The 15,186-nt window shown below is 37.5% G+C and overlaps 1 protein-coding gene across 5 annotated transcripts in view; it reads right to left on the bottom strand.

The window, feature by feature from the left end:
* Positions 1–1,845: 1,845 nt before the first annotated feature.
* smarcd3b (SWI/SNF related, matrix associated, actin dependent regulator of chromatin, subfamily d, member 3b) overlaps positions 1,846–15,186 on the bottom strand; it is a 46,341-nt gene continuing 33,000 nt past the window's right edge. For 3 of the 5 annotated variants that reach the window (XM_060874132.1, XM_060874133.1, XM_060874130.1), the window contains 11 exons: positions 14,318–14,440; positions 13,951–14,073; positions 10,576–10,671; positions 9,165–9,185; positions 8,731–8,832; positions 8,448–8,609; positions 7,748–7,845; positions 7,525–7,660; positions 7,270–7,392; positions 6,317–6,418; positions 1,846–5,788 (listed from right to left, as the gene is read on the bottom strand). In XM_060874132.1, coding sequence (XP_060730115.1) covers positions 5,735–5,788; positions 6,317–6,418; positions 7,270–7,392; positions 7,525–7,660; positions 7,748–7,845; positions 8,448–8,609; positions 8,731–8,832; positions 9,165–9,185; positions 10,576–10,671; positions 13,951–14,073; positions 14,318–14,440 — 1,140 coding nt within the window. In that variant the 3' untranslated portion in view covers positions 1,846–5,734. The remainder of the gene's footprint in view (positions 5,789–6,316; positions 6,419–7,269; positions 7,393–7,524; positions 7,661–7,747; positions 7,846–8,447; positions 8,610–8,730; positions 8,833–9,164; positions 9,186–10,575; positions 10,672–13,950; positions 14,074–14,317; positions 14,441–15,186) is intronic. The other 2 variants (XM_060874134.1, XM_060874131.1) reach the window with 1 other exon arrangement.

Genomic DNA, 15,186 nt, shown 5'->3' on the forward strand with positions numbered 1-15,186 from the left:
CCCATATGTGCTTCTTCCCTAAACCGTTGCACACAAAGTTGGAATCACACAATTGTATGGAGTGTCTTTGTATGCTGTATATTTATAATTTCCCTTCACTGCAACCAAGCTGACTCAAATACTGTAGGTTCCAGTATGACAATGTTCCTGTACACAATGCAAGCTCAAGGAAGACATGGTTTGTCAAGGATGATGTTGAATAACTGGAGTGTGCTGCACAGAACTCTAACTCAACCCACTGAACACCTTTGGGATGTACTGGAACACTCACTGCACCCCAGAATTCCTCAACCTATATTAGTGTCTGATCTCACTAATGCTCTTGTGACTGAATGAACAAACATTTTCACAGTCTGACTTTAAGAAGTCTGAGAAGTCTAAGAAATCTAAGCAGAAACCTTATTTGACCGGGGGATGAACCTCATGTTAACAGCTAATGTTTGGAATAGAGACTTTTTTGAGTTCATTATTTTTTTTTGCCAACATTCCTGATTACACAGCTGATAATATTATTAAACCTCCCCGAGGAATATCAGTGATCCTGGTCACCATGGATCCAAATCCAAAGGTGAAGAGACACACCGTTAATATTACACTGTGTTTGTGGGTTGAAAGATTTATTTTCTAATTCTTTATGATTCAGAAGTATAGAAAATGACCATTAATTCCCTCAAACTTTGAGACATTGATATTTTGAAATGTACCTATTTTTACTAAGAAAACAGACAAATTTGAGTTTGTTCATTTAAGATGTGAATCAAAAATGTGCAACATGTATTTAAACTAAATGTATACAAAAATAACAGTTAGTAGAAATTAGTAGGTTTTTTAGTTTAACGATTGTAAATCTTTGAAAATCTTTTTCACTAAGCAGCCCCCAAATGTATTCACCCCTCATGCTCTTGTTATCCTTTTCTAATGGAATTCAAAACCCAGTATGTCAAGGTGAAGGCACATGGATTGATCCTTCGCGTATAGTCCGATGTTCTTCTTCCCGGTTTCATCAAGCTCCACAGTTTAGGCATTGCGATTACCCAAGAAGCCCAAAACATTGTGAAAGAACAGTTCCAGGCTTCTTTCTCCTTTCTACTGAGCTTTTTGGGGAATTCTTTACACTCCAGGATCTTCTTTATCCGTGGCCTGACAAAGACCCTGGCTTTGACTTTTGAATCAGACGGCTTAGGAAAGACTTCTTGAGGGTACTTGGAAGTCTGTGGCTCCTTATCTAAAGCTTTGACAAATTATTTCATAAGGCAAATTTAATATTCATTGGTGGCATCAGCACTTTCTGAAGAGCCACCCAAGTCTCCCACATGATATTTGGTCTGCTTATACTGGTACCACATTGAAAATACTGAAATGTTTCTTTTTAGCTAATCTGGTAGGCTTAATGTCCCTGTATATATATTTGTATTTATATCACAATGTTCTAGATATATGGAAAGTTCAGGAAAATAGATCTTGAATGTTTTTTAAAAATAAAATATTTAGAAAAGGTTCCAGAAGTTTCCAAACTACTGAAACGCTCTAGTCGCTTTTTTTTATTATATTGGGCATCACATTGTGAAATATACCTTTTTTTCCTGAATTTCAAAATACCAGTGTTCTGGACATAAAGTAAACGTTTTAGGGGAATAATACTATTCAATACAATTCTATACTTTTACATATAATTAGAAAATAAGCTACTCTTATACAAAATATTACATAGTGTTATTAATAAAGACATGAAATGTTGCACAACTGATATATTTTACAATGTGCTTTTGTTATTTCAGTAGTGAATCTGGTTTCAGAAAGTTCACACAAACACTCAAAGATAAGACAATAACAGCTTCAGGATCTGGTTTCTTTTGCAAACTTTGGCAAGCGCTTTTTTTTTTATTTACATCCACACTTGTGATTCTCTCTGTTGAAAGTGGAACAACAAAAAAAAATGTAGAACAGTTAGAGTGAGAAACGTAACCTTAGTATAGCATCAGAAACACCCTACTCACTCTACTGCATGTGTTCAGAAGGTTCATTAACATTCACTAGAAAACCACTCGGTTAATACATCATGTGCATCCATTGCATACAAATTGCTCTGTGTTGACATCAGACTTAAAATACAGGCCACGGCTGGCATCAAGAGCTGGTGGAAATTGACTTGCAACACAGACGTGAGTAAAGAATTGCATGCAGGAGTAAGCCTATATAGAAGAACAACTTCTTCCCTTAAGCATACTTGTGCATTAGGCTCAAAGGATTACACGAGTTACTTTAGTAATTTTTTGCATAATTTGGGGGATATTTTTGGGTGGTGTTTCAACCTAGCAGTGCAACTCCCAATCGACATGTCAGTGTTATCGCTGTGGTGAAATATGTATCAGATGAATATGTTACATTTGTTTAGAACAGTTGATTAAAACAACAATGACAAACCCACCACCACACCATTAGTGATAGATTTTTAGACTGTAGCGGCTTCATCACTCCACCAGGTGAGTCAGTGATGATGGCTAGTGGGCTGAGGAATGAAAAATCAGCAGAACAGAAATAGTGGGCAATTAAGGCTCCACACAGTGGTTAAGCTAAAAAAAAAAAAAAAAAGCTGAAATGTAGCATGGTCTGTGATACGGTGATGCTGTAATTCAGAAGATTCAGTAGGGGACGCTCTTGTCTTGATGAACTACACAGAACCTGGATGCTGGATCTTAGTAGAAATCTGTTGTGTGCTACTTTTTTCCATACTAAAATCACTAAGTCTTTTATAAAGACAAGACAACAGCAATACAGAAGACTTAAAAAAAAAAAAAAAAAAAAAAACACAGTAGCTGACCACAATGGGTCATCATTTGTCCTTTTTTTTATAGCTTTGACCTTCTGTGAGTCGTTGTTCTTCCTTCCTCTGTCAGTCTGAAGAGTGTTAAACATCAGTGTATGAAAGTATAAAAATCTGTCCATGCAGCATGCATAGGCTTTTAAGAAAGTGTATGCTGAACCCCGGGGATCATTTTTGACCGAGGCTGCATTGAAACTGTGAACGAGATGATGTTTGATGCATTTGGATCCATTTATACCTGGTTGTAAACCCTCTAACTGTCTGGAAACCAACACACACAGCCACTGGGGAGTGAGGACAATATTACACCAGTGATACAGTACACAACATATCGACTAACAAAATGAGCACGGGTCAACTTTTCCTTCATTTTGTTCCCTTGAGTCAAGCGAACAATATTTAATGACCGACTCGTGATTAACAACTTAGTGCAAAAATTGGTACTCGACTGAGGTGTTTTTTCTATTTCTTTCTTTTTTCTTGTTAAACTACAAACTAAACATGATATTTAATGTTTCTACAGCATTTACTCAGTGCCCTTCATTGTGAAATTACATAATAAATACTTTAAACCTAAGCTGCTGAGGCCTCTGGTAGAAATCCAACATGAAGGCCATAAGACAGACAGAATACAATATCAGTACTGTTAATAATTCCATGTACAGTAAACAGAGAATTTGGGCCCACTGATATTAATATCACAAGATATCAATTAAATGATTTCAATGTTCATACAATCCTGACCTGTGGTCTGTTGATTTTAAGTATTTAAACAAAGGTATTAATTTTTGAACAATTTACTGTGCTTCATATTAGAATAATTACTTTTTTCACACAACCCTTTATCGTAGGTTAAAGACCTCTCAGAACAACATGTTTTAAAATACTTTCCAATTTCAATACTTCAAGTATGAGTTGTTTAATTATCTTCATTCAAATGCAAAGATTCAGCTGAAGAAAGCAGATTTTCACACATGGACTGCTGGCCAGCAGCATAGGTCATTATACTTCATAGAAACTTGACTCAATAAAACCGCATGGGTTTGTTAAGGAGAAGTTGATCACATGATCTTAATCATATGTGACAGGTTCCACATCGTTTTGAGTTGCAGGTGGCAATTTCCTGTTTGTGTAGAAACCATGTGCTTTCATGGGGTTTTATTGGTTATGATTTAAATAAAGTCCCTGCTTTTAGACTGTGCCAATACAGTTGTAAATGTCAAACAACAATTATAGATGGGAAGCTCTTGAACGTAAAAAAAGAGGCATTTACTACTTTTGAGAAAAAGCTGCATAAAAGCTAATTGGCTACACATTGCTTTCCTTCTTTCTCCTTCTGTTTAGTTTGGAGAAACATAAATGAACAAGGTTGGGATTTATGCTGCTTTAAGTCTGAATATATGTTGCAATTAATGGAAAAATAAATTAGCCATTCATTCTCTGAACTTTTGCGACTCTTCAAATATCTTTAAAAATCTGAATCATGGAGCAAGTTACATCTTACACAATGTCGTTTCATCCTTTATGAAATGACATTATATAATACTGATAAAACCTAAAAAAAAAAAATAACATTGTCTCCGCTTTATATTGTCTTTAGTGTTCAGTACGGAGTAATTCTTACATATGTACAAACTTTTACCTATTTACTACCTACATCAGATTGAGAACTGCTCTATATATTTGTAGAGATTAGAATAAAGAGTATCTATGGTGGAATACGGTGTGAAACTCCAACCTCCGGGGTGAGTATTGACCAGTCGATTGCTTTACAGACAATACAGAATGAACACAGGAATCAGGATTAGGGAACTAGTAGCTATAGCTAAAGACAGTCCATGGATGAACAAACGTGTCATTTTTCATTCATACTTGGCTGCCGGTAGTTCTGACTGACTTCCATGAAACAAAAATGCACTCCATGGCCGTGAGACACACTTTAATGCTGCTTCTGAATAACGCTGTAGTTCATCCTAACTAGTGTTGTTTTACAATGTAGTTAATTACTAATTAGCGTGCATGGATGTCAGACAATTTTTTTTTCACACAGGTATTGGAAACACTGATAAAAGCAACCGAGCAAAATAAAATCTCTGTAACTCTTTACTACTTGCCATCACCTCACGTTGTAGCATCCATCCATATTCTGTAGCTCTTATCCTAGTCGCAGCTCTTATCTGGAGTGATTCCTTGCCTGGCAGACTAGCTAATACAAAAACTGCTCATACCGCCTTAGATTAAGTCTTGTTTTGTGCATGCCTATAGTTACACATCCACATAATAGCTCCTTAACCTTACACACACACCATACTAATTTCTTACAGCTTAGTTTGCTGTAATTCATATTAAAGGTGGGTACGCACTTCTAATATAGGTAGTTAAATCATTTGTACATGTCCAAGAATTACACTCCATTAAGCAGCAGCTTACTGAAGAGCTTTATACATTGAGAGGGAACAAACTAAATACGAGCTAAAACGATCAAAGCAATAATACTGATAAATCGTTGAAAAAAGTGTATCAAACAAAAATTCTGTTGGACTAATCATGACATGCTTCCACTTGGGAGACCGGTGTTTCATCTCTGAAGTACATGACACTTGTGTCACATTTTAAAGATCAGCATTAAGGATCAAGAATATGGCAACTGGGTTTAGGATTTTAAAATATATTAGGAGGCAGAGCACCGTGACTAGCTGAGTCAGAAAGAGGAGTCCTCGAAATGGCTGTGTGTGATTGGGCCTTGGGTCACAGTGACTAAAACACAAGGAGACACACACCCACTCACACACACACACACGTACAAACACACACACTGAGTGTAGAAAACAATGTGGCAATAATGAGGATATTCGTGTGGCTCAGACTGTAGAAGTGTTGTCAGATTGAGAGCTGGTGTCTGGGTTTGGTCTAGGTATTCCTCATAGCCAAGGCTTGTTCCAGCTCTTGCCTTCGCTGTTGAATCTGTGAGAAGGAAACAAGCAAAAAGAATTAAGCTTTCTCTGAGGATAAAGAAACAAAAATAAGCCTCCAAAACTGACCTGTTTGCGAGGCAGTTGTATGAATCTGATTACACAGAGGAAAAATAATCAAGGGCATTTTAACAATACATATATCTTTTTTTTTATTTTTAAATACATGCAGCAAAATAATTAAACAATCAGGCTGTTAAGCTCCTAAGCTCTAGCCTTCTTGAAATGATGCTCAATTTGCAAACTAACTGTATACAATGCTTTAGGGTTAACAAGAAAATATGTTTGCACGATGAGTGGGTTCAAACAAGCGAGTAAATGTAAGAAGTGCCACTTTTTTATTTCTTATGTGCAGCCATTTTGCTTTAGTCTCAGCCTCAAACCACTGGCTGAACATGAGACTAATGTTGATTTGACTTCACTCCATAAAGAAGAAAGGAACCAGTAGTTGAGGGGGTTTCATTTGGTGAATGTAGGTAGGCTAAGCCTGGGTAGCCCTGTATAAATAGAGCTATTTTACCTTGCAGTAGAAGTAGCGACTGACTGCCTCCTGAGACCAGGGCTGGTAGTAAAACTCTGCCCGCCTCTCTTCCTCTGGATTCCCAGCGACGTCTGTCATTATCTGTGACCAATCAGAATGTAATACAGGATGTGTGAAGGTTTACAGACAAAACATCCAGTAGGACTAAATGTAGACGACAACGGTGTAACGTTTCAAGACATTTTCTGAACAGCTTCACAACATCCTCTTATGTGTTAGGAAATGTCTTCAGTGTTACATCACAGGGTCAGTGGCCATGACCTACTACTACTGTACGTTCAGGATGAACTTAGTGGCATGATATAAAAAATTACTCTCGTATTTTGACAGTATTTTTCAAAATGGTCAAATAAAAGCATGGAACAGACATCATGAATGAAGTGAGCGAGAATAGTCACAGTTACATATATATATACTCCACGACTAAATAAAATGTATATATCTTGTTGAAATCTGTATACAAGAAAGTAAAGAAAACAGTACATTTAGCTCACTTTGGACAGTCTAGATTTTCCTTATAATGCCGATAAAGGGTGAAGATGTATTATTAATTAATTAAGTGTTTAAAAAACGATTAAATAAATTCACTATATGAACAATGACATTTTTCATTAACATGTTGCTAAATAACAGCATGTTTTATAATCTGTTTATTATTAACTTATTATTAGTTTTATGAGTTGCTACTTAAGACAGTGAGTGCATTAATATAACCCTTTCATTAAAATTTCAGTAGAAACGACTGTCAAGGCTGCTGTTATAAAAAAAAATAAAAAAATAAATCACAGTGGTATAATAATCAGGAGTAATACCACCACCTCATATTTAGAAATGTACTAAATATCAGCCTAAAACCCAAACTTTGGGCATGAAATATGTCACAATTCGGTGTCTGATGATAGATTGATATTGTACAGGTTGGAAGAACTCACTTTAAGATCTCTGCTCTGGGATTTCAGCCAGTCCTGGATGTAACCTTTGGGATCTCGGGAGAAACTAAGCATGAAGTCTCGTTGAATCTTCAGCTGGTTGATGGACTCGATAGTCTCATGGATCTGTAACAGGTAAAGATCAGACCCTTAGAGGTGAAGACTATATGCATGAATACGGGAAATGTACACAGATTTGAGAATTCCTCCAATAATTTAATATGGTTGATCATGTGAATATGGGACTGTGATGATTACTTTGTTGTCAAGAGAGGCAATCTCCTGCTGATTGGCTGTTGAGAGCAGGAAGTTGCTCATCTGGGCTTTGAGTGGATCCTCCACTTCGACATCTATATCATAGCAGGCTGTTTTTTTCTGATCGTTTGGGTCCACACTGTAAACCATAAGCGCCCCATTAAGGCTGACCGCAGTTAACAGACATCTACAGTATATGCAAACACTGATGGACAGACAGACTGACCTGATGACATGGTTTATGACGATGGGATCAGGGGGAAGCAGCAGGTTAGTCAGACGCTGAGGGATCTCGGAGAACTTCAGTCGAGGACAGTCAAAAATCTGCAAAAGCACGATTTCATTCCAATGGAATAGAATAGCAAGAGAGATGAGCTTTTTAACTTCATCTACTTAATAAAATTTTCATCTAATTCATTCATTTATAATTAACAATCTGGTAACTAATGTAACTAGTTATTTAGCAAAATCGATTTACTGCATTATTGAACAACAAACAGTAAAAAAAAATAAATACAAATGTTAATCCACATGTTTCATGGAGGAAGCAGCATTTGTTACAGTTCTTTTTTATCACTAAAAAATAAATCTAAAATAATTATAAAATCTATCTAAACTTCTGAACAAAAGTTCCATTAGCCAGTTAACCACAAACATGTTAAGAGTCACTGTTATAAATGCTGCTGCTATGAACACTAGTGTACGCAGATGATTATTCGTCTTAAAACCAATGAATCCAAGTGTTAGCATCTCTCTTGCTGTTATTTATAGTGCATGTGGTTTATTCATTTTAACTAATATGTTAAATGACAGATAAGGAATGTAACAAGCAAGCTGTACAAAACACAGACCTTATATACAAAAAGGGCTCCGATATCTGTTCAGCTAACTTAAGGCCTGAGTGAATTTTAGTTCACAATCTTTACCTGCTGAAAGTATTTATCACAGTTGATATACTCTTTGTCATGGGAGTCCTGCAGCTTGTTGGTTTTGATGTATTGCCACAGGGCCTGGATGATACACGAGCGGGTCTGAGTGTGGATACCCAACAACCGAGCGAGCCGTGGATCCAACTTAAACTGAGGAGGCTGCACACCAACAAACATATTTGGAATAAGTAAACATAAACTTGGACTAATTTTCTATACGGCCATGAAGATAGTTGAGTTACTTTATACTACAGTAGACAATATTAACACACAGCCTCACCTGATAATCCAGCATTAACAGCAGAGTACAGCGTACATTGACATCGCCTGGCCTTTTCACCTGGAAGCCGTCAGTCTCCTGAGTGGTGGGAGTGCGATGCCACTAGGATACAAAAAAAGTGGTTTTAAAATTCATTTATGCATAAATATAGTCACTGGCAAAACACACAACTAAATACATAATTCTTATTGTCAAGAAAATAGTTTTATAAAATGATGTCATGCCAAATCTTTACTAGAAAAGGAAATACATTTCTACATTAGAGTCCTGATCTACAATACATATGTAAACTAAAACCCATGTATGATGAACTAACTTAGTCTGATCCATAGAGGAACTTAATGTTGTTCTGTTAGCACTTGCATAAATTAAAACGAAAAGAAATGATAATTTTAAGACACACTGTTTGGACTGTGTGCAAGGCTGAAGCTTACCTGAGCCCCGCTGCTCAGCAGCTGAAAAGAAAAACACTTGAAGCTCCTTGAGTTTTTTAGGCAGCTACACTCTCTAAGCATGCATCACATGCACCTTACTAACTGCTGTAGCCAGTGTTTTATCTGTAGCCCACTATAGAACACTATGCATTTATAAGAATCACTTTAAGCAAATAACAATTTATATGAAACTCTTATGGTGATATATCTCTGTAAATATGCATGGAGAAGATGCTGGATTGAGCAGTTTATTGTGTGCCTCAAAGTAATCTATTATCTATTGAAAACATGACTGTTTTCCATTTCCATTTTAGCCAATTTGCCAACAAATAATTGGGCTCCACTACCTTCACTATACAGCGAAAGGTATGTGGACAGCTGACCAACACACCCATATGTACTTCTTCTTCAAACTGTTTCCGCACAATTGTGTAAAATGTCTTTGTGTACTGTAGTGTCACAATTTTCCTTCAATGTCAATAAGTAGCTTAAACCTGTTCCAGCCTGACAATGCCCCTGTGCACAAAGCAAGCTCCGTGAAGACATGGTCGGAGTGGAAGAACTTGAGTGTCCTGCACAGAGCTCTGACCTCAACCCCACTAAACACCATTGGGATGAACTGGAACATTGACCAGACCCCAGACCTCCTCACCGTACATCAGTGTCTGAGCTCACTAATGCTCTTGTAGCTGAATAAACACAAATCCCCACAGGTACACTCCAAAATGTAATAGAATAATCATCCCAGAATAATGGAAATTAATTATAAAAACAAAGTAGATAATAAATCTGGAATAAGATGTACAAGAAGCACATATGCGTGTGATAGGCGGCCACCAACTTTTGGCCATATAGAATATTTTGCAAGCATTAGCTGAAATTGGGCTAGATAACGGTTTAAAATGGTGCTATTACCATGTTGTGTACGTGAGCAAATATTTATTGTGAGGTAAATAACATGCTTACTTGTGTACTAGCCTGTTAATGATCTATTCAGTGACTGTATCTATTCACATGTATTTACAGTTCATCAGAAAAATTAGTCAGCTAGCAAAAGATGACAGGAACATGACAGGTTTTCCAGGCAACTGATTTGAACACCAGGGGGCCAGCAAACATTATGAATGTTTGAACGTTTGTATGAAATATTTTCATACAAACTAAACTACTATGCCCGGAACTATTCTGCGGTTTTATCATAACTATAAACAGGTGTGAACCTCTGGACTAAAATCTGTCTGCACATCTGTAAATAAATATGTCAGTGCAGTTGAATCTGCTAAAGTTGAAGGCAGCTGTACTGACTAACCATGAACCATGTGCTTATTGTATTTAACGTGTATTTAACACTAACATTCAATTCTATAAACAATAGAGATCCCTTGGAGACAACAGTAGACTGAAAACTCACCTCCACTAGGTGGTTGTCTGGTCCATATAGATCTTTGTCCAGCTCAATCACCAGGCTCTTAAAGAAGGATGAAAACTTCCTTTTCACTTTTCCTGGCTGGAAAGAACCAAGAAAATGTGTGTTAATGAGCAGTGTGTTCATATGTCATATTGGAAATGCATATTTGATCTTTTCCAGTATAAACCTTAGGCGTGGTGAACTTTTTTTTCAACAATGATATCATTCCATTCCAACCAAAGTGCAGTGCTACTGTATAAAACTGTCATCGTCGACTACTGTTTCCATTTGTGTGGTTACAGAAGACCGTTTTGCTTAAACACTTGGCTAGACATTCAGGCATTTTGGCTACTTCTTTTTTGGTAAACCCATCACCCACCTCAGTATCCAAGCAAAACAAGCAACCGCTGAAGGGAATCACTGGCCAACACGGAAACCATATTCGGAGACTAAACAATATACTTGTTTATGGCTGAAAGGAGAGGATGAATTTTCAGAGCATGTTTTGTTGTCCTTTCCATAGTAAAACAATATCATACCCTAGTCTGTCTTTGGTGCATGATATAGCGACAGAAATTCAGATGGATCTAACTGTTAATGTTTGCACAGGAGCAGAAGAATGACCTCATTGGTAAGTGGAGCATATTGCAGTGGCGGAAACTTGGAGCCGATCCAAAAAATTTTAACCTCACCATGCTAAAACACACATAGCTGCCATTTAAAGGCTATGAGGTCACTCCGACAACAGCACATGAGCTGCAGTTTTCGGTTCTTTCGGTTCCTCCACATCTTGTGTTGACATTGGCTCATGGACCGGCATGCAAGTCTGAACAGCTCTACACACAGCACTGGAAAGAAACTACATAGAAAATCCTACTATAAGCTACATATTAGTTAACATAAGCTACACAAAAATGACGTACATGATCTCAAAAATTATTATTCCGCATGAATTTCCTAGTATATGCACTGATAAATTTCCCAAAGGTCTATGAGTAAATAAAATAATGATGATTTGTCAGCTACGAATGAATGAGTCTCAGTATGTTGTATACTGTACGTCGTCTTAGTATCTTTATGAATTGTGAAGTCTGTACTTGTGATGTCTAAATAAATATACCATCTGCCTTGCCAACTGGTATGTTTTTTTTTTTTTACTTTATTAAGGACAAAAAATGGAAACAGCTCTCATGAAACATAGGTGTATATTATTACAAAGATTCCTCCCATAACCTCTTGGGAGAGCCTAGCACTATTTATAACACTACAGATACAATGCACTTTCCGATTGGAAAAGGGAAAGCTGGAAAACATACAGACTTTACCAAATGTACCAGTTATCATCACTGTAGTCTTCGGACTGAATACCAAATCTACGATAGCAGTACCTTCTCTTGATTTTACAGAAATGCTGTTTTTGAGATTTCGAGAAACGATGAGTTTATACGTATGACTATGTGTTCATATGATCCTGTACTCCAGCTTCTCATCAATGGTTTGGTTAAATCTCGCCTTCTACATTCTACGTCCTCTCTTCAAAGCTACATGCTGAGTATAATATGCTCGGCCTTCAGCATCTAGTACAGTTCCATAGAACATTTTATCATTTGGCTTTATACACTACACAGTCTATACCTCATCTTTGTCCAGTTGTGAGACATTCTGTATGTCAATTGGGATTATAAATGAACTAGTTAAAATCTTCTCCTGCTCCTCTAAAGAGCCATTGATGTCAGGGTCTCTGCTGCACTTTTCCTATCTAACATTTTAAATAGGAACTGGAAATTTAACTCAACTAAGGAATATAAAATAGAGCTATTCGGAATCTCTGACTACGTTTCAGGACAGATCGAATTCTAACAGACTGATGATAAATGGATGGATTATAGAATAAAAGATTTGCACAAAATCAATTTTCCTCCATCTGAAGAGAAAGAACCTCATTTTGATATGTAATATTTTTCTGAAAAGCGGAAGACACACACACACACACACACACACACACACACACACACACACACACACACACACACACACACACACACACACACACACACACACACACACACACACACACACACACACACACACACACACACACACACCTGAAAGTATCCACATAAAATGAGACTGAATGGAGACATGAACCTTATTTAAATTTTTACTTTTAGTCATTTATTCTCAGTTGTTTTGGCCCATATTCTCCTGTCTCTTGGCATATATAAGGGAAATAGACGTCACAATATTTTTCTCAGTTTTTCCAAACTGCAATGCTACCTGCACTCAAGATGTATTATTTTCCATTGATATGGCTTGAACAAAAATTGAAGCATGTTAAAATATTTCATAAATAATATAAATATCCCCAATATTCTTATGATTAGAGATAATAATTTATCATAATAATTTAGAACCATAATTTATATGAATGCATTCTTAGAATATAAGAATCTTATCTACCAGTTTGTATCTGCACCCTTAGGTCAGCCATCAAAGCGCATGGTGTCCCATGGCAACAGTCTTTAATGGTATTGTATAAAGAAGCAGCTTATCAACAAAGAGTGGAGGTGAGACTGTCCATATTTAGATTCCTGGCTGTGATGCCAAAGCAGCACAGTTCAACATTGTGTACGTCCCCTAATCCTGAATCTACAGTATCTGGCCCGTAGGTCCCTGCCATTTTTCTTGACTCTTAATTGATTCAGTTATTTTGGAAAAAGCAGCACTCAAACTATCTCAGTGTATGCATCATCTTCCATGTTCCTTCTGATTGATAACTAACTGCTTAACCTTTATGATGTAGGCTGTACTTGCAGCAGAGCAGCTAATAAAATAATTGCCATCTGCTGGAAATCACCTGACCCTTTTTCCCAGCACTTGCATATAAATGGCAGCTATATGGAGCTCTCAACAGCTGGACTTAATGCTGCTGATGGTATTACTCTGAATCACAGACACCGTTCTGTTAATGCATTAAAGAGCGTTTTGTAAAACTTGCTATATTTATGTCTTGCGGTCAACTCCGTTGTAAATGCTGTTCAAGAATGATGTAAAGTTGCTTAGAGAGCTTTATAAAGCAGAGACTTTCAATGCAGTTCTCATGAACCACCAGCAAATCTACATTTTTCATGTTCACTTCCAACCTCACATGATTCTACAGCCTTCATTTCACAGCTCAAGAGAAATGAGTTTGAAGCCAAAAGTGTGGACCGGCTGAAAACCCATGAGGACCGGAATGAAAATCTCCATGGGCACTTCACTAATTATGCTCTTACATGATTTGCTGATGTTAGTTAATAATCTGTACCACACCTGCTACCGGAGAGCCAAAGCTAAAACGCATGAACGTAACCGTGCTTTGTAAACCCACTGACTCACATCGTCAAGTAACTTTCCCTCCACCCGTAGCTCCCAGGATGCAATGCTGCCGTCGGAGTCCTCTGCGTCAGGCTTGGCTGGGTTGAAGGTGTTGGAGATGTAGAGTCGCAGTTTGCGCTTTTGCTGTGAACGAAAAAATAAAATAAAATTAGAAAGGGGCACGGTGCCAGTATTTCACACTGCATTGCATTGCCACCTATTATTGTTTGCTGAGAAGGCTTAAGGGAAGTGGTCGATCTGAAATCTAACAATCTTGGAAAAAAATCGTCTAGCAATAATAAAACTTTTTTAAAGAATATACCAGGGAATTTCTGGTATAAGCCATTACACTGTACGATAAGGGCAGAATGTATTTGTCATGACTAACCTTCATGGGTCTTTTCAGTGCTTCTTGAATGTCCACCCGCTTGCGCATTATGGTTTGGTCCAGTTTGCGCTCAAAGGCCAGCAGGTCCATATAAGCCTGGGACTCTGGGACTAACTCACGAATCTGAGAGGGAAGATAAAAGTCATTAGAACATAAAACCCCACTGCGTTTATAATGAAACCTTTATATTAGCTACTCTGTTGACTACTGTGTCTTGATACAATGCAAGAAGAGCAGAAGCAGAAAGTAGAAAATACCCTCAACAACACAATCATGACTGGGTGGAGATGTTTAATATGAGTTTAAACCCAAAAGTTTCTATCTGGGCAAAGACTTCTTCCTTAGTTTCATGTTTAATCGCTCTGCCTTTTCAAACGCATGCTTATCCGCCTGCTCTCTCTCTCTCTGTGTCAGTCTGGGATTCAAATAAACACTGAAATGATTGCTGCAGTAGTGTTTAATGGTATGCTGTTAAGTGTTTGCTATCTGCCAAGAATCCACAGCAAACCCTCCAGTGCCACATTATCATGCACACACACAGATGGTTCGAGGACGTGTGTGCCAAAAGCTTCACTCCATACTGGGCACAGATCCATGGATTCAGACACTGCACCAATCTCTCTCTCTTTCTCTTTCTCCAGAGACAGGAAGAAAGAAGAGAAGTGAGTACTCGGACTATGAGTAATGCGACTGGCGTCTCTGGTTCTACCCTATCTATGTATACAGGTCTGATAAAAACTCCCACTCACACTCACTCACAGGAATGAGTAAGACACGTAGCTGTAACCCCTGTGGTCTATGTTTAAAACACACACAGACACTCACTGGTTTTTTAGCACTCATGTCCCATGCTTGGTTAACCTAATAAC

The sequence above is a fragment of the Tachysurus vachellii genome, chromosome 7, assembly GCF_030014155.1.
Source record: "Tachysurus vachellii isolate PV-2020 chromosome 7, HZAU_Pvac_v1, whole genome shotgun sequence".
Lineage (NCBI taxonomy): Eukaryota > Metazoa > Chordata > Actinopteri > Siluriformes > Bagridae > Tachysurus > Tachysurus vachellii.